General features: G+C 39.7%; 2 protein-coding genes and 1 long non-coding RNA gene across 14 annotated transcripts in view; 1 reads left to right on the top strand and 2 right to left on the bottom strand.

Annotated features, from left to right (window-relative positions):
* Nucleotides 1-1627: 1627 nt before the first annotated feature.
* Nucleotides 1628-19094, bottom strand: SCML1 (Scm polycomb group protein like 1). Of its 4 annotated transcripts, none has more exons than XM_002831429.5 (8): nt 18840-19094; nt 12474-12622; nt 11154-11237; nt 10596-10676; nt 7102-7206; nt 6313-6712; nt 4640-4791; nt 1628-3350 (listed from the first exon to the last, which is right to left on the bottom strand). In XM_002831429.5, exons 2-8 carry the CDS (start codon nt 12504-12506, stop codon nt 3216-3218), a joined length of 990 nt encoding a protein of 329 aa, XP_002831475.1. In that variant the 5' UTR covers nt 12507-12622; nt 18840-19094; the 3' UTR covers nt 1628-3215. The 4 variants fall into 4 exon arrangements, with proteins under 4 accessions (XP_002831475.1, XP_009232895.1, XP_009232898.1 ...); XM_009234620.4 differs by having other exon boundaries at nt 10596-10679; nt 18840-19071; XM_009234623.4 differs by lacking the exon at nt 12474-12622 and having other exon boundaries at nt 18840-19071.
* A 153-nt stretch (nt 19095-19247) lies between these two features.
* LOC129052897 (uncharacterized) overlaps nt 19248-27453 on the top strand; it is a 105305-nt gene continuing 97099 nt past the window's right edge. For all 3 annotated transcript variants that reach the window (XR_008518028.1, XR_008518026.1, XR_010138961.1), the window contains exons 1-2: nt 19248-19798; nt 22849-22902. This is a non-coding gene — a long non-coding RNA (uncharacterized LOC129052897). The remainder of the gene's footprint in view (nt 19799-22848; nt 22903-27453) is intronic.
* The window catches only part of NHS (NHS actin remodeling regulator), a 370153-nt gene continuing 363206 nt past the window's right edge, over nt 20507-27453 (bottom strand). For all 7 annotated transcript variants that reach the window (XM_002831427.6, XM_054544362.2, XM_063721154.1 and 4 more), the window contains one exon: nt 20507-24645. In XM_002831427.6, the coding sequence (XP_002831473.1) occupies nt 24039-24645 (607 nt within the window). In that variant the 3' untranslated portion in view covers nt 20507-24038. The remainder of the gene's footprint in view (nt 24646-27453) is intronic.

The raw sequence follows: 27453 nt of genomic DNA, 5'->3' as shown, positions 1-27453 counted from the left end.
CAGAACACACCACTACTGATGCATAAGGACACGTCACTTATGGGCACTTGGCACTGACTCATACGCTCTGTCATAAATGCCGACGTTCTCCTTTTCATGAACGCTGGTTTGTCTGTTATGTTCTAGGCAGCTCGAGGAGAGGAGCTAGGTCCCTTATTTCTAAAACATCTCCCCTCAATGCTGATAGTATCCCTACAGGCAGAAAGGTGATCCCATAACACTAGAGTGGCCTCTATTAGAGCAGGGGGAGTGGCCAAGCTCAATTTGAGCATGTGCTAACTATGGAGTGTCGCTCTTAAGGTTTAGTGACATCAACCTGCTGACAAAATAGGGCAAACAGCCAGAAGAGAGGAAGGACTGTCCGCCACGTATTCCAACGGTGGGCTCTCGCTTGCACATCCTCTCAAACCTAAAGCTCTCCCACATTGCCTGGATCAGCCTCAGGAGACTTTGTGAGCAAGCCCCAGCATCCAGCTATAGCCTCAGAAATTTTAACCTACTTCATGTACTCAGCCAACTGCGAGGACAATCCCTTCTGCAGCTTGAAAAAGCTGTGCTTTTCCTCCCAATTACACTGCCACTACTCACAGTATTTACTTTTTACTTTTGAATATTACAGAAGGGCATGGTGTTTCTATGCCTACAGAGGGAGGCCTTGGTTTAAAAGTTTAGGAAATCCCACTCTAGAACGTGTACTGTAAGACATTTCAACAATAAGAAATCACACAGACGAAAGACCAAAGCAAATGCTAGGTGTTCCTGGAAGGTCTTAGAGCTCAAGATGCAGAATTCTGCAGGCTACAAAGCATCAAAGGATGGAATGAGAGGTAAAGCCAGAGGAAAATCATTTCAAGTCTGGAAAATTCACAAGAAGGGTAATATGGCATGATAGTCTATGGACTAAAAATTTATAAGCCAGATAGGAGAAAAAAAGGAGCCATGAATTACTCAAGTCTCAGATCACTCAAATTGACACCCCCGTTCCAGTCGCTGAGCATCACCCATGGAGCCTCGGTCGGGGCCCTATTGTCTCCAGTGAATCACAGGACACGCTGCTGGGGAGCAAGAGTAGTGAGGGTTTCTGGGTTCCTCGGCTGGAGCCACAACTCCTGGGGTGGGGGTAGGGGTTGGATAAGTGAGGCTACTCAACTGTAACCCCAGTCCTCCAAGGGCATCCCACCGGGGCAGCTGGGCCATCTGAAGGCAGAGGGCCAAGAGCAGGTGCATCCAGGAGGCGGCCTCTGGCCCCCAGTGGTAAAAGAGCAGCTGGAGTTGCCAGCCAGGCGTACAGGCTCAGATGGGATGAGATATCTCCGGGCACAGGCATTTTCTAGCACTCTCGCATCACTGATGATATCATAAATAACAAAGGCTCTGAGTACAGATACAGCTCATCGACTGAACTTCTTACAGCCCCCCTGGGGTCTCATTGAAGACCCCTGTAAGAAATCAGCCCTTGGCTTTTAGGCATCTGTTTCTCAGTATAATCTGGGCAGGTTTTAAAACTCAAGTATTTGGACATGGAAAGCCACAAGCTTACTAGAGTGGCTCTGTTTCAGTTCACACATTACAACAAATACACACATTAATGTAATACAGTGATGATAAATGAAATCACATCTGAGGCTTTCAATGAACTGTTGTGATTTATTAATATTTTAAAATATGAAAACTGTAAAACATAGTATTTATGTAAACACCTGAGGACTGTTCAAGTGGGTACAGCATCTTCATACAAACAACTTGAAAGAAGACCAAGTTTAAGTAAGAATCTTATGACATATAAGGAATAACATAGATGAAGCTATTCTTTAAATAGTTGCATTCATGTCTAAAGTACATTTGGCTTTCTAAAAAGAAAAGGTACATTCTTGCATCTGGTGAACATTTTCTTGACATTACAGCAAATAGCTAATGGTGATAGCACCAATTCTCATAGCTTATAAACCTTATATTTGTTATACAATGTAATAACAAAGTTATAAATTTATAACAAAATAATAGTGTTGAACATGTTTCCCTTGAAAGTTCTAACTTATAAAATAAAGCCCCCAAAGATTAGTCTGAATTAATGTATCATTCAAAGTGTAGCAGGATTAATGGCTCAGAATTAAGCAAATTAATTAGAAACATTGCATAGGACAGAGAACTTCCCTGTATGGAAACCAATCTACAGATTGTTTCTTGTCCTCTAAAAAGTAAGTTGAGAGGTACTAATGATGGCAAATAATTCATTTACATTTTACAAAATAAAACATTTCACTAATATATGGCTCATCCTACCTCTGTGGCAATACAAAATGCCATTTTAAATTTTTTTAAAAAAGATTGTGTGTATATTTCGGGTGAGAATAAAATATAAAATACTATCTATATGAAGAATAAACACATAAAGTTATGCCTTTTAAAAGTTTGGACAGAGGTATCCTCATAGAGAGATGCAAACAATGAAAGTGTAGTTATATGTCCAAACTTAGCCAAAATATGAAAGTTTTAATATAATAGTTTGTTTGAAAAAAAGTAGTCAGACTTCATCCAAACCACCCTTGCGGTACAATATTTCTTGCATAAAATAACCATTCTATCTATCCTATAGTTTATCTTAAAACTGTTAAGGGCACTTAATAAAAGTTTATATGCTTATTTTTTTCTCTAAATCTGAATAAATAAAACATATAGAGAAATAATAGCAGAAAGGAAAATAATTTATATGGCTATTCTCTTTCTGGAAACTTGTAGAATACTGCAACATCAGACAGATAAAATACTCCAGAAAGAGATATCTACGGGTACACCTTTAAATTCTCTTCTGAGGAATAATTCCCATAGATTCAATCATAGGAGTTGTCAACCCTGATAATACCTCTCTTAGCTGTTTTGGTTCTCTGTATCGAGATGAACCAGAATCAAAGGGGTTTTTTTTTTTTTCTGTTTCTTGCATGAAATATATTTGTAAACAATATAATACAAGTAATTTTTAAAGACCTATAAAGAATGAATTTCCTGTTGGACTATTCTAATACTATCTAGCAGTTAAGTGGTTTTTAAAGAAGTAGACTGGACTATAACATAGTTCTACAATTCTAGCTATAATATATTTTGAGAGACACTTTCTACAAAACAAAAACGACTAAAGGGCAGAAAAATGATTCTACACTAAGAAGGCATTGGTGCCTCTAGAAGTTGGCCCAATCTAAATTTGCACAAGGATTTTTTCAATTTTCAAAGCATTTTCCTTGTTTAAGTCGGTCAATGTAGTAGCATAGCTTCACAGCCGTTCCCAGCTTCACCCCCAAGTGCTTCAGCAACACATCACTCGTGAGTAGGAGCAGAGCCTTCCCGTCAATTTCCTATGGAGAGAAGAAACTTAACGATAATTAATAATGCTTCCATATTTTCATTAGAATGGTTAGTTCTTTATGAGAACATGTAAAGCAAACTAGAGAGGAGCTCATTGCAGATGTATATTCTCTGAATATGCATCTACTTTATGAAAACTATTAAAATATAACTTGTACAGTGAAGCACCATTTGGTAATGTATAAACTCACTTCAAGTTCTAAGAAAAAGGAAATTTAACATAATATCTTAAAAAATAAACTGTGTCAAACTTAATTTTAAATATATACTGTACGTTGAATAAAATACTACACATCCATGACAAAATAGTAAAGACTATGAATAGTAAAAATGAATTTCAGATATTCATTAACTTTCTGAGAAGGGCTGGGAAGATGAGTAAGTCAACATCAGTGTAAACTGTAAATGTCTATACAATGTTGTCTTTATGATGAATGCCAATTAGTTGTCTGAAGCTAATTAGATGCTAAAACTCATCACCAATTTTCTTACTATATTAAAAATCAGATATGTGGCTACTAATTTTGTTAGGACACACTGTGAAAATATCTGAATAAATAAAACATAGTCACAAAGCATCCTTCTAAAATTCCTTATCTTAATTGATCAACTTATGCTGCTGAAGCATATGATTTGGTTTTGTATGTTCCAGTTTAAAAATAAAATTTTATTTACTCATTTAACACTATCTGAAAAGGTCTGAAATCCCTTACAGTACAACCTTTGTTTGGCACTTCTATACTTTTTCTACTAAGTAAAACTCGAAATTAAAGAAACTAGAACTTATAAAACTTCGGCCTAGGATATTACTTTGTAAATGGTCTGATAATAGCAAGAGGGTATTAGCATTACAAATCATCAATAATCGAGGCAAATGGAATCAGTTGTTGAATCACTGGTTATATAAAAAGAAGGCCACCCTGTTATAGCTTGTGGTTACCTCCTCCTCCTCGTGGTCCTGGTGCCCAGCTGGGAGCAGATAGGGGGAGGATCTTTGTATCTGTCATTACAAAGGGGAGGTACACCTGAGTGGCCATGCTGAATCATCATGTCTTAAGAAGCTGAGGCAGTTTGTATTTTAGGCACTTCTATGACTGTTTAAAGAACAGACCATTAGCCTACCATTTAAGGCTAACCTTGGGCAAAATAAGCTTTCTAGTATATGGAAAAATCAGCTAATAGGGTTCTCCCACCATTCACACAGTATCCAACTGAAAGACCTGCACAGAGGTCATTCAAACGCATTACAGCAGGAAAACAGGATCAAAAGATACATTACATGGCTTCTGAAGAGGTCGACAAGAGGGCATAATGCAACAGGATCTGTTTGTTTTAGAAACAGGACCACTGCTTCCACCGACCAAGTTGAAGGGTGCTTAGTGATGCTTCCTTCCTCTATGTAACAGTCATTTTCAAATGGTGACCTTGTAACTTCAATGGAGAGGGGGGGAAAAAAAAAGACAAATCACACTTGACCTGATCATTATCCTGAAAGAAGAGATGTTAGGTAGGGAAGAATGCTCTGTTTGTTGGATCCTTCTGTGATGTTCCTAGCAAGGAGTCAAGACTCCAACTGTAAAATCTAGTGAAAGCCTATATAAAGATGATGTGGGGATGCCTACACAAGAGTGTCCCATCTGACCTCCCCTAAATAGCAAAAGCTGGTTCAGAAGTTGCATTAAAGTTTCAAAGATCACAAAACAGACTAAGTAAACCAAGTCTTCTTTGGCCACAGGCAAATATGGCAAAAGATCTGTCACTTGGGTAAAATTAGGTTAATCTAACCTAACCTATGACTCTCTTCAAGTATTTCAAGGAATTTCTCTCTTTATCTATCTAGATTAGGTTAATTTTACTAGCAAAATATAATGGAAATTCTCCAAATTTACAGTTTTATAATTGCTTAAATTTGTTCCTTTTAATCAATGAATCTCAATAACAACCCCATTATCTTTAAGAACCAAATATAGTACTTTTATCAAATCTTCCCCATGTAGTCAATAAGGTTATTTTTAGTATCGCTTTACTTTTTAGATTCCTGTCTCTCGTGGCTTAAGTGCTAATGTGCATTTTGAAGAAAACAAGATTATTTTCTGCTGAACTAGGTCAGAAGTAACTAACATTTTATTTAATTCCCCTTTCATGTTTAATTGCATAGTAATAGAGATTTTGGTCAAAGGTTTATATGTTTAAAAAATAACTGAGATATGAGACAGTTTAACTGCTCATACTTCAGAAAGTTTTAGCTATGCTCTACACTAAGTTGTGTTGAAACTTCTTTGTGTACTGACAAGTATCCTTTTACTCACCCAGAGTGTTAGACTCCCTAAAATTAGTGTGTGATGACTAAAGTGGGTTTTGTAATTAGTTAGGAAAATTTGTTTCTCCAACCAGGACCATCAACACAATTTGATCTTTTTGTGTGTGTGAATTAGCCAAAAACATACCCTTTCTTCCCTACCATCTGGGCTCTTGCCATATCAGGAGTGTTTTTTATTTATCTAGGGAAAGGGCAAATAAAAATAGAAGATTTGAAAAAGCACAATGGCGCAGAGTTCTAGAAGTGCTACTCACCAGCTCTGTGACCTTGGGGATGGCGTAATAAATGTGCCAAAACCATGGGGTCGTTATGAGTATAAGTGGAGAAGAGGCATGTCAGTTCATTGGCGCAGTGCCTTGCACATAATATGCATTCAATAAATGTTAGTCATCATTCTGAATATCACCTAAAACCAGCCCTCAAAATAGGAAACGAACAGCTTCCACTAGTTTACATCAAGGATGTTGATAAATATAGGTCAAATAGTGCTACTTGTAAATATGGCATTTCAAACTCACCAAAACCAGAAGGGAGGCAGAGAGATGATCCAGTATACCTATTCTCTAACAAAGCTGAGCAACTCATCATCTCAGGGGCATGTACCAAATTGGGCTCTCCCTGGGCCAGCATACCTGAAGGTGGTGCTGCAGAAGCATGGTCAGTTGAGTAAGTGTTGTGGATGCTGTCAGCCCGAGGGTTGCCAAGGCAGGGCCCTGAAGAAGAACCATACATTGCACCATCAGATGCATAATACGGCTGATAATTATGCTCAGAGAAATCTGAGGGATGCACTGGACTCGGAGTGCGGCTGAGGATCGGGTCCTCCTCCGGCTCAGCTGGCTGGTATTCTTCCATGCAAAAGGATGGCCTTGGAAGGTTGCTCGGGGAATTATTCTCACGCCTTGACACTGGTAAAGTGGGGCTGTAACTTTCAGGGTAGGAGAATGACTCGTAAACCTCATTTTTCTTCATTTTCTGGAGTTTAAGCTTTTTAGCAAGCCGGTAAGAATACTTTTTGTATCCATATCGCTTCTGAAATCACACAAACACAGCATAAACCAATGGTGAGTAAAAAAGTAAATAAAATTAGTAGTAAATACATTAATACTTATTTTCCATGCAACATTGCTTTACATTATTAAAAATAAATGGTCCCTTTTGATTATATAATTCTTCAATCCTACATTTTAATTGTATTTTACACATTATAATTACAAACATAAAAATAGGCAGCATCATAAATTATCAAACCTAAATTTCAGCGTTCTCCCAACAGAGTTTAGTCTCCATCTACTGCTACAAGTATAGATATGCCTTGCTAATCTCACACAGATACTGGTACTCTCTCACTTCTAGCTTATTGGCATCTTTACAAACCAGAGGTTTATCACAGTTGTAAAAATGTTTTTTATAACACTTACACGATTTGCCCACAGGAATCTCGCATGGAAACGTTGGATTTTTGAAACCTTTCTACGAATCACATCAATCTTCTTATCCAGGTTTTGCATAGCATCATATATAACCTATCATAATGCAATGTAGTCATATAATTGGTATACAATGTAAAATATAATTTTTATTTCAAGGAAAAGTAACGTGAAAATACCATTAAGTCAAATGTTAACTGCTAGATACAACAAAAGTTCTCAAGCCATCAGAAATGTCTTGCTCCTATTCAAGGCCTGGCTGTAGGTGACACAGAGCCAACAGGCTGAGCTCAGGAGCCCCAGCGTCCCCTCCCCTGCTCTACTCCATGTAGGAATTGAGGAAGCTCTAATGCTGGTGAATGATGTCCCACAATGCCTCTATGCTAGCACATTGATGATGAAGACACTGCACATCAAGGAAGGTGCTATTTTAGGAAAGAAATCTGCTAAAAGAACAAAGACTCACTTTATGATATACGTAACATATATGTTCACATATGTACAAATATGAAGTCTATATTATATACAGACAGTGAGTGTTCCACTCCAGAAAGAACACTGAACCAAATATAACAGATATGACTTTTGGCCTCAAAGTATTTTTAAATCATGCAGTCAGCAATTAACCTTACAAAACCTTTAAGTACACATCTCTTATGTGCCAATCGAACACATAGGAGACTGATAAAAATCTGAGAATTCTTCTTGAAATACACAGAGACTTTGGGCAAAGAAAAATACACTTAAGCAAAGGGCCAGAAACATTGTAATCAAGCACATAGGAGACTGATAAAAATCTGAGAATTCTTCTTGAAATACACAGAAACTTTGGGCAAAGAAAAATACACTTAAACAAAGGGCCAGAAACATCTCCTCATTCATTCATTCATTCATTCATTCAGTCACTCATTCAACTAAACCTTTATTGACGGCCTACCACCTGGCAGAACTACTTTGCTAGGTATTGAGAACATGAACCGAAAAAAAAAAAGCTTCTGGCCAGGTGCGGTGGCTCATGCCTGTAATCCCAGCACTTTGGGAGGCTAAGGCAGGTGAATCGCTTGAGCTCAGGAGTTGGAGACAAGCTAGGCAACATGGCGAAACCCCCATCTCTACCAAAAACACAAAAAATTAGCCAAGCGTGGTGGTGCATGCCTGTAGTCCATGCTACTAGGAAGGCCGAAGTGGGAGAATCACCTGAGCCTGGGAAGTTGTGGCTGCAGTGAGCCATGACTGCGCCACTGCACTCCAGCCTGTCCTAGAGGAACTACCATCTCAGCTGGGAAAGAGACAAGTAAAAAGAGGATTCCAGAAGACAAAGTGATAAACAGCCTGGAACAGTGGTTTGCAAAGTGTGGTCCACGGACCGGTAGCATCAACATCACCTGTAAGCTCATTAGAAATGCCAAATGCCAGGCTGTACCCCAGACCTATGGAACCTGGAACTCTGAGAGGGGGAGCAGTGGTCTATGTTTTCACAAGCCCCCCCAGGTGATTCTGATGGCCCTAGTGAGAACCACAGGGCTGCGGCACTGAGATAAACAGTGCAGGCTCTTGGGGAACATGGTTGGGGTCAAATACTACAGTCCAGCCACTTATTGGCTGTGTGACCCTGGGCAAGTTACTTAACCTCTCTGTGCTTCAGTGTCCTCATGTAGGGAATCAGGATGAAAAGCTCTCTCAGGGTTCTCTCGAGGACGAGAACCTTGCTATAGTATTAGGTTAATACTAACAGTATCAGCACTACACTATGCCCGGTCCAACAGTGCTCAGTGGTCTCTTCATGTTACTATTGTTATTATCAGTGGCGTGACACAGGCGGGAACAGGAGGCTAAGCATGCACAGAAAAGCAGTCCTAACCCAGGCTGCAGTCATGGAGACCTTTTCAGAGGAGGTGAGGTCTGAAGTGAGAATTAAACATGAGAAGGCCCTCGCCAGGTGAGGATGCATGGAAGGGCTTACAGCATAGAAGGAACAGCAGGTTCATAAATACCCAGAGAGAAAAACAGGCAGCCAGGTGTGGAGACAGCAAGTATGAATGACATTCCAGGAGTGGGGCTGTCACAGGAAGAAGAGAGTGAGGATGACAGGAAAGGAGGGATGGGAAGCAAGAGAAATGGCTTCTCCAAGATGTGGGAGAACTCACAGAGGGGAAGGAGGGACAAGGACTGGAGCCAGAGGAGAAAGAGGAGGATGCCCGATGGGGGGCAGCTCTGAGTTCAGGGAGGGGACTAGATGCAGAAAGCAGCAAGGGTGTCAGCCCTGGCCACTAGAATAGTCGGGAAGGGGTCAGAAGAAGGGCGGGGATGAGGGCAGTTGGTTGGCTGTGGGGACAGTTATGAGGACTCAGAGGAGAGGACTGGCCCAGGTGCTCCACCATCTCCAGGAGTGAAGAGGCAGGACTAGGGAGCTGAGGTAGGCAGGGGATGGCCAGGTCTTCCTCTGCTCCCAGCCTAAGCAGGATGGAGATGGACTCAAGAGGGAACTGGGATGAAAGAACAAGGCAGGCTGGAGCGCCACCTCTGTGATCTAGAACGGGTAGGGGAAGAAAGAGCCAGCCCCTTGGCAGCAATGGAGAGGGGCCCTTGGGGCCATTTCAGGCTGACCATGGCCCTGGGCACCTCCCCCCACAGATGCTACCTCCCACCTCAGCATGCAAGCTGACCTAGACCATGACCTAGCAGTGCATGGGGAGGCAGGCTAGGGAGAACCTGCTCCCTCCCTTCCCAGCTCGCCTCTGCACCCACTTCCCCCCAAGACTGCATGTGTCCCTTGGAAGCACTCCACTTCTGTTCTCCATGATCATGATAGACACCCAAACAATTTTACTTTCCAAAGTATGTTAGCTCATTCCATTCAAGAAACCTTATATATGGTAAGAAACATTATTTTTATATATATATGTATATACATATACATATATATACATATATATACACACACATACATACATACATATATATATATATATATATATATATAAACCTTCATTACCTCTAGGGTATGCAACTCACAAAATTCCCAGTAATCACATCTCTACTAACATGGTGATTCTTAAAACAACCCCTCAAAACTACCTTAGGTATATTTCTTTACAAAACCTTGATGGGCTGCCACTTTGTTTCCATTGAGATATCTTGATGTGCATTTAGGCACATACTAAATTTCATCCAAATCAGTCAATTTCCTTTAAGGATTTTGTAGGGGAAACTAATTCAATACTGAGCAATGTAGATGAAAGAGACATAACTACATTTGGTTGGTAATGGGCTTTTTAAAAAGCTATAAAATCTACATGTTGCTATTCAGGAGATGTGGTTCTAACTATAAATTGTTTTTAAAAAATCATCACAATGGGATGATAATCATAAATAAATTGATAGGCAAAATTTCAATTAATTGTACACTTTCCCTTTATGTAAGATAAAGAGAGTTTTTGCTTAACATTTTAGAAAACTACATTGAAGAGACAGAACTTCCATACCTGGCAATGGATAAGGACATCATTAACTGTCTTCAGTTGCTCTTCAGTATTACAGGATGCGTCAGATACAATCTTCGGTTCCTGCTAATATTTTAAAAGTAGTTAATGATTTATTTCTGTAACGGCCAAACTGAACACTGGGGGCAGGGGGGAGCTATATTTATTTATTTAAATTGTTTTTATTTATCACCAACTTTTCAAGGGGTTTCAGAAGTCTTAAATTAAGCAGAGATTTTTAAAATTCACATTAATATGAGAACGAAAAACTGACAATTGAGGAAGGGGCAAGAAAAGAATTTATTATATCAGAAGAATTCAGGTTTAGAGTTTTATACTGAAAGTGAGTACAAAACTGCTCTTAATTTTCTACTATATAAGAAAAAGGGGAAAGTAAATTGGTTAAGTGCTCATTCTCTGATGAAAGCAAGCATACAAATTCAGGGGAGAGATATTTTCTTGAGTGTGAGTTTACGGGAACTCCACAGTATATGAGGAATTTACATCTTTTCCTTTAAAACAGCAAATGTTAATATATTTGGCAATTAGCAATTAACATACTTTATTGACCAATTCAGGTTTTGTTTCATACGCATAAAGAATAGTGTTGTCATCTTCATCATAAGTAGGTATTCTTGTTTTTACCTGAGGAAGATTTATCAACAAATTAAAAGGGAAGATGAAAGACAGAACTAAAAGAAAAGTTGAGGGTTTAATTTCACTTTCAAGAGGCTGTTACAAAGGCCTATTTGTGATATCAAAGGACCTTTGCTCATTGTAAATACTATGACTACATGAAAAGATGTATTTGCAGAACTGTGTTCTCATTAACCCAACTACACTTAAGACAACAGTTTTCACTGAGCTTAACCCTTTATATGCTTCATGGTAGAAAGACTAGTCCTTTAGCACCAGAAATACTTTAAAAGCAAATATTTCTAACCATGAACAAAGAAATAAATGTTACATGTTTTTTGATTTCTAAATAATCCAACAGTGCCCCTTTGTGGACAAGATAGAAAACATTTGAGCACCTATTTTTCTTGATAAATTAATCTCTAAAGTACCTTAAAACTTTTAAAAATAAGACAGGGTATAAATAAGTAAGGAGTAAATAACCATTACACTTCAGTATAATAACTCTTCATCCTAAGAATGAATTATGAACTATGGGAATAATTTTATAATAAACATACTTGGTAGCTATGTATGTTTTTGTTTCAAAATACATGATAGAAATCACAAAAACATATGGAATTGGGTTACAGTTCAATACTTTTAAAAATATACTATCTTACCCTTGTATAGTGCCTTATGCTTTTCAAAGTGCTTTTACATAGTTATGTCAGAGAAAAATGACTCTTGGTAGGCAGTTAACATTATCTCCAAAGATTTTTGAAAAACATTAGGACTGACAGTAGTTAAGAGAATTGCCTAGACGACTTAGGTAGCATTAATATCTATGTCCTTATGTGACTAAAAAAAAGGTGTTTTCTGTTAAGCCAAATTATTTATAGTTTAATAATCTACATACTGATTCAACGTGAAGGATTAAGAAATATGGAAGAATATAACAGAAATGTAAAAACAGCACAACCACTTTGAAAAACTGTATGGCAGATTCTCACAGAGTTAAATTCACATGAACTCCATGACCTAGTAATTCAACTTCTGTCTGTTCACCCAAAAGAAATTTAAGTGTGTGTTCACAAAGAAACTTGTACACAAATTGTCACAAGAGCTTTATATATTACTGTTAAAATACATAACAAAAATTTACTTATGATCTATGCATTTCACTGTATAAAATTAAACTAAATTTAGAATAGAAGTATAGCACAATAAAAAGAACAAAGACAGATTTTCAATTTGAATACAAACCACATCGATTTCACTGGAGCTGCTAGACATCATTTTTGTGCAACAGGAGAAACTCCACTTCCTCTGAGTTGGACCTAATTATTTTTAAACTTGCTGGAGGGTTTATTTGTGATACTGCTTAGTCACCTAAGAGTGGTAAACCTCTACTCCTGAAAAGCAACGCATAAAAAAGTTACTTCATACACTTACTACCTTAATAATATGGATATACTCTCAGAATGCTAACTCAAATAGAATTGGACTTTGGGTTGAATTTTAGAGAGTGACAAAACCAGAATTCTTCCATGGCCAATTTAGAATAAATCTTTCAAAACTGAAGGGCCATATTGCCCGTGACTAGAAATAAGAATCAAATCAAACACAATTACAAACTGTGAAGTGACTGCTTAGTAACTTAAAGCCTACAGAGTAAATGCTGGAAACAAATGAACAAGAGAACCCAAGGGCTAACTGCTTTTGTAAAGGAGCTCCAAAAGCCTCTTGACTAAGGAGAAAGCATTGCCTCCAAACTGTAAGCCATGAGTCTATTCTGGATTGGGTCCCCCCCGCACTACGTGGGCTGGGCAGACCACAAGAGACACCACCTCCTCATCCACCAGGTTTCGAACACCAGTTGAGATGATCTCTAAGGTCCATTTCAACTTTCAAGTTAGGATTGCCTTATTAAATTTTATATTAAACCTAAATAAATGGATGTGAAAGGTAAGCCAAACAATCTAAAATTAGGAAAGTTTGGTTATGGCTCTGAGTCACTTAACTATGGAACTAGAAAACTGGCTGCAACAGTATCGGATTATATCTTGTACTAGAGAGTTGCTTTGAATGTCTGCATCACAGTTACTGGGAAGGGTACGTTAATGAAAGAGCTGCCCCACTTTATCCTTCCTGAACCAGAGCAGTAATGAGAGGCACAATTAAGAGATTCAGGTTTCATCTCTTTCCTGTTTCCCTTTCATTCTATAGTGGAGATACTAATGACCATGAACCCAAAAGAGAGAAATCAAAAGGGGATAAAGAAGATGGGAGAACTAACTCGAGTTAGATAAACGCAGACTAATCTTGCATAGAAGTATCAAGTTATAAAATACCTCTAATTGGAGCTGTAACTTCAATCAACTTTCACTTTTTAAACTATTTGAGTTTTCTGACCATAAAACTTATACAGGCTATCAGTAATTAAATTGTGGTATATTTATATAAAGGAACTTCGCAGCAATAAGAATAAACCAACTACTGCTGTACACAGCAAGGCCAAATCTCACAACCATAACCTTGGGTTTAAAAACAGCCAGACACAAAAGAGTACAGTATATGACTCAATTGATATTAAACTCAAAAACAGGCAAAACTAACCTGTGGTGGAAAGAGTCTTTCCAAACCAGTACTTTTAGGTCTACTGTAGTTACTGTAACGACTTCTCAGTGTTCTATCTTGTAAATATGCCATGATTTATTAAACACAGCCCCCAATTCATAGATATTCAAGTTACGTCTAAAGTTTTGCTCTTATAAAGAACACTGCAGAACAGTCTTGCACCTGTGCAAGTAGTTCTATGGGATAAATTCCTAGAGGTAGAAACAATGGATAGGTCTCAACGTTTGAAAATTCTCCTCTACTTCTTCCCACTAAGGAGGGCTGTTGGGGTCAGCCAGATGTTCCAAAATAAACTAAGGCAGTATCCTGCTGGTCCTGCATGCAGTTTTAAAACCAGGACAGATAGTACATAGTACCAAATAGCTTCTTGGCATCAGATGACTAAGTGACTTTTCTCTTTTGATCTACTGATGCAACATATTAATACATTTCTTAATGTTCTTGGGGTGAGGGGTCCAGCTGATTATAAACAACAACATTTAATTTGTTGGTGTTTTATTTAGAAATTGTTTGCATCTCTATTTCTACGATCTTACATTAGTGAGATGGTATATTTCTCACAATTAATGAATCAGTATTGTATTGCTACATTATTAACACTTGGTATCAAAATTGCTCTGCAAAATTAGCTGGGAAGCCTTTCATCTCTTTCTATAATCTAAAAAAGTTTACATCGCATGACAATTTTTGTGCTCTAAAGGGTTGAATTTATTAAAAAAACTCTCTGGGTCCAGTTTTTATAACATTTTCTAAGTTCCTCCATGGTTGATGATCTAGTCAAATTATCCTACTTTTTCTTGAGTTGTTTTGACAAATTATTTTTATCCAGAAGGATAATCATTTCATCATAATTACAGAATTTTTAGCAAAACCACAGTTTAAAATTATTATTTCTAATTTAATTTGTACTTTCTTTTGATTATTTGATTAGGTATTCTATCTTGCTAAATTACTGACAACCCTGTGGGATAGGTCCTATTACTGTCCTCATTTTCCTTATGAGGAAACTGAAGCAAAGAACGTTTATTAGGGGTGTCCAAGGGAGGGAATATAGTCATGGGTTCTTAGCTTGTTTCTGGTTGGGCCAGTAAAGCCCCTTCCTCATCCCTCTTTTCCACTTATCCCTAGAGACAGAAACTAAAAAGCATAGCTTCAGGCTGCCGAAAGCCTAAAACAAAACAAAACAGAACAACAACAATGACAACAACAACAAAATAAGGAGAGTTGGACAAGCTTGATTTAAGTAATTTACCCAGGTCCCATAGCTAGTAAATGGTGCAGTCTACCACCACACTCTATGCACTTTACTTCATTATTAAAATCACCTGGTATACCTTTGCTACCAATAACAGTAAAATCAAAACTCCCACCATGGCCTGCAAGGTCCTTCCATAATCAGGACCCCGCCCACTGCGCAGAGATCACTTCTTACCACTTGCCCCTTTACTCTAAGCCAGGGGTCCCCAACCCCTGGGCAACCGCCTGGTACTGGTCCTTGGCCTGTTAGGAGCACAGCAAGAGCTAGCATGGATTATCGCCTGAGCTCCGCCTCCTGTCAGATGAGCTGCAGTATTAGATTCTCACAGGAGCACAAACCCTATTGTGAACTGCACATGCGAGGGATCTAGGTTGCACTCTCCTTATGAAACAGTTTCATTAGGAAACCATACCCCGCTAGCACTCCCCCGTCCCTGCATCTGTGGAAAAATTGTCTTCCACAAAACCAAAACCGGTTCCTGGTGCCAAAAAGGCTGGGGACAGCAGTTCTAAGCCTAAAATATTTACTATGTAGCCTGTTTCAGGCAAGTTTGCAGACAATGGTTACAAGCTCTTACATCCAGAGAACAGAGAACTCCCTATTTGGATTAATTACAATGTTGTCAAAATTTGGCTGTAGTTAGACACAGGAGCACTGTGCAGTGAGTCCATCACTGGACTCCCAACGTGTTTACATCTCTGGTACATATACAAATCAACACCAATCTTTCACTCTTTGAGCTTCTCACTCCTGTTATGCCCTCTGTCCATAATACCCTGTTGTGTCTCCGCCTAGGAGAATCTATTCAACTTCAAGGCTTACTTCAAGTTTCACCTCCAAAAAGCAAGGGCACCATGCCAATGATCATCCCATGTGGATGTGACACGGCTTTCCCTGAACTACAAGAACACTCACACTTTAATACTTCTACGGCAACTGTCACACATATCTGGTTACATGAGAGGCAGCATCAAACAGCATTAAGACCTTAGGCTTGTGGTCAGAATACCTGGGTTTGGGTCCCACCTCCCCCATATACTAGCTGTGTAAGTAAGTTGAACAACTTACTTAAATCCTTTTTTTTTTTTTGTCTGTAAGATGGGAATGATAATAGCACATACCTCATGGAATTGTGAGGATTAAATTAATACATGTCAAGTGCTTAGAGTAATGCATGGCAAAGATAGCAAGGGCTTTTGAGTATTGACTGCATCTATCCAACAGAACTATTTCTCAAGGAGCACATAGACAACAAGCCTGGGTCATAACGTAATTTTCATTCACATTGCACCTGAAATGAATTGTTATGTCTTTTAGGTACCAGGGTATGATGCAAGGAGCTGGGCTTTAGTTACAAACACTTGAATCCAAGTCCAAATTGCCAAATTTGCCGTTTCACTTTAGGCAAATATTTCGCCTCTCTGTGCCTCAAATTTTCTAACCTGTGAAGTTGGAATAATATCTACTTCACAGGGCTATTTAGGCCAAAAATTACACAGTTATACTCTCAGCATCATGCCTGGTTCATAGTAGACACACCATAAATTTTAATTCCTTTTCACTTCTTCCCATAAGGTAAACAATTACAGCTTTACAACATTTTCTTAGAGCCCAACCATGACTAGAATGTGCAAAATTAATTTCATTTTTAAATCTCAAATCCCACAAAATGAGTTTACTTAAAATGAAACTCATTTATATTTACCACAGAAATCTAATTTTTTTTTTTTTTTTTTTTTGAGACAGAGTCTTACTCTGTTACCCGGGTTGGAGTGCAGTGGCATGATCTCGGCTTACTGCAACCTCTGCCTCCCAGGTTAAAGCAATTCTCCTCCCTCAGCCTCCCAAGTAGTTAGCGTAACAGGCGTGCACCACCATGCCCAGTTAATTTTTGTACTTTTAGTAAAGACTGGGTTTCACCATGTTGGCCAGGCTGGTCCCAAACTTCTGACCTCAAGTGATCTGCCCACCTCGGCCTCCCAAAGTGCTGGGATTACAGGTGTGAGCCACCGTGCCTGGCCAACTCTTGATAACACCATAAATTTAAGTTCTTTTTCATTGTTTTCCACAAGATAAATTACAGCTTTACAACATTTTCTCAGAGCCCAACCATGACTAGATTCTGCAAAATTAATTTCACTTTTAAACCTCAAATTCCACAAAAATGAGTTTAAAAGAAACTCATTTATATTTACCCCGGAAATCTAAACTCTTGATAATGCCACACATTTTAGTTTCTTCTCACTTCTTCCCACAAGATAATTTCAGCTTCACAACATTTTCTCAGAGCCCAACCATGACTACATTGTGCAAAATGAATTAATTTCACTTTTAAATCTCAAATCCCAGAAAAATGAGTTTACTTAAAATGAAACTCACTTGTATTTACCACAGAAATTTAAACTATTCATTACACCATACACTTTAGTTCCTTTTCACTTCGTCCCACAAGATTAATTACAGCTTTACATTTTCTCAGAGCCCAAGGCTAGATTGTGCAAAATTAATTAATTTCACTTTCAAATCTCAAATCTCGCAAAATGAGTTTACTTAAAATAAAACTCACTTGTATTTACCACAGAAATCTAAACTCTTGATAACATAAGCACAAGAGGCCGTCTGGTTTTCTAAAGGACTTTTTTTTAGACATTAAAGACATTTTCAAAAGTCGTAAATATTCGCTCCGGAGGCGCAAGGCTTTCACCTGCCATTAATTCATCAGATAAGGCACAGCTCACAATGAAGCACCACTCACACCGGGACCAGTTTGAGGAACACACAGCAAAACGAGGCCGATTACAACAGCCAGACCGCTCTGTTTGTTTAAAGAACAATCACTTTCTAAACCTTCCTGCGGGACTCTCAAAGGCAGCCCCTTCCATTGCCGCCAGAACCGCATCCCATCACCCAGCACTTGCCGCAGGCCGGACAAGTGAGGCCCAAAAGGGCGCCCAGTCCACGCCCCGCTTTAGAAAACACAGCGGGGCAAAGCTGCTTGGAAAATCGCTATCTTTTAGTCAAACTGAAGCCAGTTTGCCGCACTCGGGGAGAGCCGGGGAGAGGAGCGAGGGACGCGATCCGCCACCAACCAAATCAGGGCCTTCCTGTTAACAACCACGCGGCAAGGGGGCCGGGCCCTCACACGCCTCGACAGCCTCCCCCGCTGCAAAGGGACTCCGATTTCGCAGGATCTCCCGACTCCCGCCTCTGCTCCCAACACCCTACGTTTTTCTCTTCCTCCTCATTTACGTGTTTACAATAAAACAGCGAAGCTGCACAGTCTGTCTCTAAATCAAACGCGGTTACCATCAAAGCCTCAGACTCCATGTCTCAACCGCAAAAGGTCTGACAGGAAATCAACTCGGGAGTTTGTCAATTCTTTAAACTCAAAGCACTGTTAACAAAGTCTGGATCCTTCCTCGCTCCCCACCTGCCTCCCCTGACAGGAGAATGACTGTAAAAGGATCCTGTCGTCCCCGAAAGTCAGCACCAAGCACTTCACAAATTGTCAAATCTCAAAAGCTCACACGCGCGGGCACTCCGGAAAGGCTGTGGGGACCACCCAAAGCACCCCCCTCCACACCGCGGCTGAAATTTGAGGCTGCGAAGTGCAAGACTCGCTCTTCCCCGCAAAGCAAACCCTCTCTCCTCAGGAGAGCCCCGGCCCCTAAGCCAAATCGTGTATTCCCGTGACGGGAAAGCTCAAGGTGAGGAAAAAGTACGACTGGACAGACCTATTTTAGTGACAGAGCCTGTCACGCCGGCCTCCGGAGGTCGCGGTAAAACTGCTCGCAGTAGTCCTGCCTCTCCGATGGGCGACAGCTGTGACCGTTAGGCCACTCTACGCTTCGGAAAGGTCCTGGCGCCGGAAACCGGGCCTGGTCACGCGCACGCGAGACCAGTGATGCCCTGACCCCTGAGTGGATCGGAGAGCTCCCGCGACTCCGAGTTCCCACACTCGCCGTTCGGGAGGGGGGGCGGGACTACCCGCTGACCAATCGGCGACTGGCCACTGACAGGCGTCACCGTTGATCGGCCAATCCGCGGGTGCTCTCCCAGTCCTTGGGTGAGGGCGGGAATTTGCTAAGGAGATGGCTGTGGGGCGCGGCCGAGGGCGGGAATTTGCTAAGGAGATGGCTGTGAGGCGGGGCCACGGGCGGGAATTTGCTAAGGAGATAGCTGTGGGGCGGGGCCTCTTACCTCAGGTTTTCTTTCGCAAGACCCGCAGGATTGAAAATGGACGTTAGACTTTTCAGAGACGCGCGCTGAGAGTGGTTTCTGCGGCTGCGCAGGAGGCTGGCGCGCATGCGCAACCCTTCCAGTGGCGTTGTAGTTAGGGTCGTGGTGTCCCCACTTCGTTGTTGGGGTGTCCGAAGCTTTTTTTTTTTTAATGTGATCCCGCCCCTCCCCCGCGCTCTGTGTCGCACCAGAGACGTCGACGTAAACTGGGTTTCCTGGACGCACGCCAGTGATTGACTTGGAATGAGGAGAGGGGCGGGGCCTTAGCAGTTGCCCTGAGCCAAGTCTGGTAGGAAGGGCGAGGGGGGCCAGGGTTGGGGGCGTGCAAGATATTTCCAGTCTCCAGCACCCACCCACAAGTTGGACTGGGGAACTAACGCAGACCTTGAAGGCAGATTTACTGGATTGGACCCCCAGCTCCAACACAGTCCTCCTATGGCCTTAGGCAAGCCAGGTAACCGCTTTGTGCTTCAGTTTCCCCATCTGTAAAATGGGTATAATATAGGGATTACATGAGTTAATGTATGCAAAGCACTTAGAACAGTACCTGGCATAGAATTTTGCTATTGTAATAAAGGCTATGTGACATCATCTAGTGGCATATAGTCTTACATACTTATATCGAGGCTGCTCATCTTGGGAAGGAGACACCGTCTGAGTAATTATTACAAGCAAAGCAGGCAGATATTTCAAAGTAAAGCTATACATCTTTTCTTGGCCCAGAGAGGAGCTACAAAGAAAGTATACTGGACGTTGGAAATGTATTATTTTTCCTCTCAAATACGAAGCTAGATTAAAGCCCATTATAGATATAGTATATGTTATTTTTTTGTTTTTGTTTTTGAGATGGAGTTTTGCTCTTGTTGCCCAGGATGGAGTGTAGTGGTGCGATATCGGCTCACTGCAACCTCTGCCTCCTGGGTTCAAGCGATTCTCCTGCCTCAGCCTCCAGAGTAGCTGGGATTACAGGCGTCTGCCACCGTGCCCAGCTAATTTTTGTATTTTTAGTAGAGACGGGTTTCACCATGTTGGACAGGCTGGTCTATGTTCTTTTTGTTCCTACTTTTGCCATAACAGATCCTGCCCTTATGTCCTGTTGCCTGTAAAACACTGTTGTGAAGCCCCAAGAAATCAATTACGTAACAGTGAGGAGAGAAACCGGTTGTTTAATTGCAGTCACGTTTATTTGCAGTTTCTATACACACTTTCTAGGTAATCAAACTTTTCTGATACATTTTTTTTGAGAGGGGTTCACAATGAAACTGTCACCATTTTTACTAAAAATAAATACAAGACAAAGTGTTGCACAGCTCTAAAATATACAAAGGCTTGGATTGAATGTAAACGTTGAAAACATCTTACAAAAGAAACCATCTTTGCAGCAATTTAAAAAGTTCATATTTACAAATATTACAAAAATACAAAATGGATGCAAGTCCATAAACCATTGTCGTTTCGGCCAGCATGAACTGGTTCTAGTACCAAAATAGTTACACTGTAGCCTTCTTCATAGTTTTAAATCTTTATTACCATCTAGTTCTCTACGTGCCACCACTGCAGCAAATGCACTCACTCACTGACCTTTGGCAAGAGCAAACAGCATGTTTTGTTTGCTACAACTAGTCCATGTCCTCTACTTAGCCAAAAACAAAACAAAACAACAACAAAATCAAAGTAGAATTTTTAAAAAATGAAAAAATTTCCCCTACACAACATAGATACGTTGTATAAACATAAAAGAACAAAAAATCGCATCAGTGCAAACAACAGAAGAAAAGTTCGGATTGATGTTCTTCAAAATACCTAATGTGTGTACCCTGCTTCAAGACGGCAGTGATGTTAAAGACAGCCCTAAATCTTGGTCTTGTTTGCTATGTAATCAAGCCATGTAGAATATTCCAGATTATTAGGGAACTTCCTGCTTTTTCTTCTCAGTTTGTAACTCAATACTCTTTTCCACAGTGAATTTTAAATCCATCTTTATTTGGGTTTTTAAATCTATGAAATATAAAATAGAGAAACTCTGCTATAGATTTTTAGCGTAAACAAAATAAGTAAAACTATATTATAAGGGTTAGTTCTGTGATCATTACATATAGAAGGTATCTTATTGCCTCACAATTCAAGTCAATATGTATTTTAAAAAATATATGGTACCATTACTTAAATTAATGTCAATAATAAAACGGTGACATTTTTATTAAAGCCAATTCATGTGTTTTCTATTCAAGATTTAGAATCACTTTTAAAGCCCACATACCTTTCTTCACGCTTAAAAAAACCCCTAACTACACAAAAGCCATACTGCAAATGAACTGCTTTTATGAAATTACAAAAGATCGCCTACTGTGACTGGAAATGACGGTTTCTTATCGCATTTGCCTAAAAACTTCATTTTTAAAACTTTGCAAGGTGTACTTTTCAAATCATGAGACAGATTTATTCATGTTCCCATGTGGTGTCAAACCATGCTGGTTTTCTTAATTAATGGGTTCCAATGAGAAATGATGGTCCATTTTATTCAAACCCCAAAACATTTTTCTTTTAAGAAAAAGTGTAACACTTTGTAAATGTTCAAACCCTTTACCAGGTAGCTTATCTATCCCCAGTGTGTGTGTGCACACACACTCACACTCACACACACACATACACACTCTCTCTGACTCTCCCTCCTCTTATACCCCTCCACCCCCAGCACCCATTTTACGTACAAGGAAGACAAGAAATTTAGTAACACAGTTTGGTAGTGAAAACAAATAGTAGAAGAAGCCAGACATTTTTTTTCTTTCCAAACAAACAAAACAACAGCAATCAAATTATCTGTTCTTAATCTGTAGCAGTTTAGAAATCATTTCTATTGAAAGACAGTATCTTCTTAGACCAGGCTTCCTCCTTCATTTTGCATGAATTAATCCAAAATACAAACCCCCTTCCACACCTCCTACTTTCCCAACTACCACTTGCGTAAGCTTAAAGCCAGCAGCTTGTCAATTTCTTGGTAACATTGGTATGTTCTATCATTCTAATCACATTCTAGTCTTTTATAAGTCAGATCCCTTCTTAATTCTCTCTACGTTCTACCTCCCATTCAAAACCTATTCTAAGTACATAGCTGCTTGTATTTCTGACATAAGATTCCAAACATTAGTATCAGTTCATGTTAAAATCAGAGGTGTAAAAACCATTTGCAGATTTTAACTTATAACTACATTTTTTTTTCAGTTTTAAGACAAGAAAATTCAAGTAATTTCAAGTAATTCAGCTTGTTTCCCTGCCTTTATTTTATCAGAGCACCTGCCCTGACATTTCCTCTCCCACCCACCACCCTCCCCTTTTGCCATCAAGCAGACACTATAGTAAAACCAGACAAAAACTCAGTTGTATGTAGTATTGTGAACCAGAGCTGTTCCCCATTCCCAGTTTAACAATGAATATAAATAATGCATATACACATACCTATTTTCCAACTACATTGTTCACAGTGTCATTTCTGTTAATTTTTAGGTAGCATGAATCTCATCAGCACAGAGAGAAAGCTTCACTGAAAACTCATTACAGGTACTTACTGATTATTCAATAGCTCTGTGGCATGCTTAGGTTTTATTTTTGTTAGTTTAAGAACCTGGAGCTAATTTCTAAACTGTTTAAGGAGTTTAATGATTATAGTTATTAGTTATGACCGTTTATGTCCCCCGTAGCCTAATATAAAACATAACCTAAAATTAACTACTGTTTTCCCTACTCATTCTCTTTAAAGCAATCCATTGAAAAAATTAAAATCTAAAGGACACTGTCAAATGCTGTTGTTCAGGGCTTTGTGTTGAGAATGATGACTTCTCTCACTGATTAAAAAAAAAATCAAAAGCATGCTTTTCATTCTGTCCAAATTACCACACAACAAATCACAGCCATGAGTTGCTATTAGTTTGTTTGGTGCTGCAATTTGTCACAAAAATGATTAGATCTGAATTCATTATTTTAAATTATTCATATTTCAGTATATGACCTCAAGATTTCCTTTAGTTCACCAGTTTAAAATTCATATTTGAGGTTTACCACTCAGAAATCATATTGGTGGACATTTAAATATGGCATTTGATATGAAAATGGTATTCACAGAATACAGTTATTACATTTTATTTTTGTGTATTCTATAAACAGTTGGTGTGCAGTAGATAATTGACCACATGTCCACTCATCATTGATAAATCTATTTACACATTTTTATCAAAAATATGGTATTTACATATGTGTAGTTCTTTCTTCTAAATTTTGCTTTAGTTTGTTTTAATGTAAAAAAATACCAAACCTCCAGAGTAATTTCATCTTCTTAAAGAATAATGACAGTGAGGGCTTTATTTTCTGAATAGGCAGCTCTGGGAAAACGTTTTCTAGGTGTCATGAAAATTAGACATTTTTGTATCCTCTATTTTTACAAGGAAGGAGATTGCATAAATCAAACTATGCTAAAGAAAAACATGAAAGACTGCAGCTACTTAAAACATGGAAACTAATCAAGAATGTCTAAACCACTTTCTGTTTACCCAGCACATACTGTATTTAGAAATTCATTCATTGCTTGGCAGTGATGCTACCCCATCAAGTTGAGACTTTTCCCAAGTCCTCTATTCTGTTCCTCCATCCTCATGTGAGTAAGGGTTTTGGCCTTTGCCAGGCAGCCTGGTACAGGCAGTCTATGTTGAACTCTGGGAGGAACGGTCGTCATGTGGGCTCCCGTCAGAATTTTCCGTCTCTCCCTCGGAGATCGCCTGCATGGGCGTGTTGTACAGCCGGCAGCGGACACTGTAGCGGCTGCTGCTGGCTGCAGGAGGGGCCCGAGAACGTCCAACCCTTGCTGATGCTGAGGTGGCAAAGCTCTTCGAGGAAAAGCCTTCTGCATTAACTCGTGGGGAGCATGGAGAGAGTGGGGACAATGCCTCAGCCCCTTGTGACCCCTGATGGGCATCATCGGTGCTCTGAGGGGACTCTGCTGTGAGCTCCCCAGGAGGTTTGGGCAGTATGGGGCTCTTCAGGATCTCAGTGGCAGACATGCGGTAACTGGAATCTGAGCGACTGCCTTTCTTGAGCAGTAACAGCTTAAACTCTTCATTGGATGTGTTGGACTTTTTGGCATTTCGGTATATGAGACCAGGAGACCTCTGGCTGTTGGGGGTTGTCACATTACTGCTGGGTGAAGTGATGGAACTGGCGCTGCTGCTGCTACTGCCAAGGGGAACTCTCGATTTGCTTCGAACAGACATGTCCCCGGAATCTTTTCTTCCAAGTACTTTCCTCTTGGATCTTTGAGAAAAGGAGAAAATGGGGCAAACATCTCAGTTCACGTTTTTATGAAACTGAAGTATTCAGTCGCGTTCAAACATCTGTTTAAAGTGCATTTTGAGCCTGTCCTATATGATGGGATACTAAGCATTAGGGCTATAGAGATGAAAAGTAAGATATGTTCCTTGTCCTTGTAGCACCCACAGTCTGAAAGAAATTCTCTGATAACCAGGACACAAATTAGGTCCTAGAGATGATCATTTCAGATAATGGCTAATGTGGAGGCTAGAGGTTCTAGAGGATACTTTGTAAAAGTTTAAGAAACTATACTGCTAACAGCCAGGCGCGGTGGCTCACACCTGTAATCCCAGCACTTTGGTAGGCCGAGATAGGCAGATCACTTGAGGTCAGGAGTTCGAGACCATCCTGGCCAACATGGTGAAACCCCGTCTCTACTAAAAATACAAAAATTAGCTGGGCATGATGGAGCATGCCTGTAGTCCCAGCTACTCAGGAAGCTGAGGCAGGAGAATCACTTGAACCTGGGAGGCGGAGGTTGCAGTGAGCTGAGGTCACGCCATTGCACTCCAGCAGCCTGGGCGACAGAGCAAGACTCTGTCTCAAAAAAAAAAAAAAAAGGAAGAAACTATACTGCTAACTAAACTATACTTCTGGTTCCAGTGGGTGAAAGACTATAACTTTTTCTTATTAACTCTGTCTCTGCAATACAGATGAAATGATCTGATGTCTGGAATTGGCTTCCAAATAATACCAGAGAAAGCAAGTGGATGGAGGTGTGGGTGGGACAGGATTGGCCCTAGTTTGACAGCTGATAATCCTGGGTGATGGATATGTCAGCAGACATTATACTATTCTACCTTTTAAAATCCCTCCATATAAAAACATAATTAAATGACATTTTAAGTCAATTCATCTTGGGCTGCAGGTATCATTTCCTATAGCTTCCTAAGAGCATCAAGAGCATATTAAGCAGTAAGCCAGCTCTCTGTGGGGAATTGAAATCCCAGACCATCTCTGGAGCTCTTAAAGCTTTGTATACTGTAAGCTCGCAAGAAAACAAAATAATTCTTTTTGCTGTGATGTAAATAAACAAGTAAATAGATAAATAAGTAAACCCTGCACAAATGCAAGTCTAAGATTACCAAACTCAATACATCTATTGAACCTTGACACCCATCATCATATTATTGATTTTCTTTGGTAGATCAGCAGGCATAAATTTGGTGGATCTTCAGTATGACTCAGTTCATTGATAGGCAGCATGCACTTTCATCAACTTAAAGATTCATACAGTAGAGAAAATGTGAGTTTCACAAGTGTAGATCTGCTTGATTTTGGTTCACAGAAACCTCTGTGGTTGATATCTTGTATATGGCAGTGTCTGGCACTCCACTAAGTTAGGGCTTTCAAACTAACACTGGCTTTTAGCACCTACCATATTCTAGACACAAAAAAATGTTATCATCAAAATCAAATACGTGAGCTATAGGCATTCCCATGTGCAATAAGGGAGTAGGTCCAGAGGTTTTAACTTACTCAAGAATGCATAGGAAGTGGCAGAGTTGGGATTCAAATCCAGGTCTTTCTGACCCCACTATTTACGTCCTGTCCACTATTCCATACACTAGCATTTGGTCCTTTGGGAGTAACTTTTTAACTTACATAGCTTTTTAACTTACATAGCAGTTTAGTAATTTTTCCTGGGATTGAAGATAAAGTGTGGGGGTGAGGGAAATATACTCAGAGCTTAGACTAGGCACAGGGTTGAAGGAAAAGAAACTAATGGTTCTTCACCTTCTGAGTAGAGAAGCATGCCTGCTAAGGTATACATAGAAGGTGTTTCTGATTGGCTCCTTTTAAAACAATTGTTGAACAGCAGTACTCCTTCTTTATGAGAGAACCACATCAACAGAAAACAGAAATTCCTATAAAAAGTAGAATTCCAGGAGAAAAAGATTGTAAGCTGCTTGCGATGAATTTGTTTCAAAAATGATAACTTTATTAGGTAGAAAAGACAATCCCCAAGTTGTATCTCTTGGGAGTTCCATCTAGGTTCCTGAGGTCTAAGAAGACAGTTGTGTTTGTGAAAGGAGGAGGCATGGCAAATCATGATTGGCTAGCTCAGTTGGATGTAGATTAGGTGTCCAAGGGCTAGTTCCTGTTCTGTTCTTTGGTCATTAGCTATAAGGAATATTTTTTGCAAATATGGACCATGGATCACAAGGGCTTATGGCAGCAGTTGAGGAAATATGCCTTTGCAGCATGGACACAACACTGTCCTGTAAAAGCAACCCAAAAGACCTGTATTCATGGAATATGGGCATTAATTTTGGGGATGAAGGCCAGTACTATTAAAGAAATTTAAGTTCTAAGAAGAAAGAAAAACAGAGAGAAATTATTACTTGTTCTGAGCTATAAAATGGACGGGAACACGTATTGTCTTTTCTCAAACTTGAGACTGTTTTGTGAATCAACTTTGTGTGTGTGTGTGTGTGTGTGTGTGTGTGTGTGTGTGTGTTCTCTAAGTTTTATTTTATTTTAAGCTGACAAATAATTGTATATAGTTACAGGGTACAATGTGAGTTTTTTATTTTTTATTTCAATAGGTTTTGGGGGAAGAGGTGGTATTTGGTTACATGAATAAGTTCTTTAGTGGTGATTTCTGAGATTTTAGTGCATCCATGGTGAATCAACTTCTGTTTGTCTCTGCTGGTATATGACTACAGCTTTGATCATATTTTTTAGGTTCAAGAAAGTATTCAAAAGTCAGAGATTACACTAGAGTTTGAGCTTTCACTCCAAGTCACT

The sequence above is a fragment of the Pongo abelii genome, chromosome X (genome assembly GCF_028885655.2).
Source record: "Pongo abelii isolate AG06213 chromosome X, NHGRI_mPonAbe1-v2.0_pri, whole genome shotgun sequence".
Taxonomy (NCBI): Eukaryota; Metazoa; Chordata; class Mammalia; order Primates; family Hominidae; genus Pongo; species Pongo abelii.
This window is presented reverse-complemented; position numbering and strand designations above follow the sequence as displayed.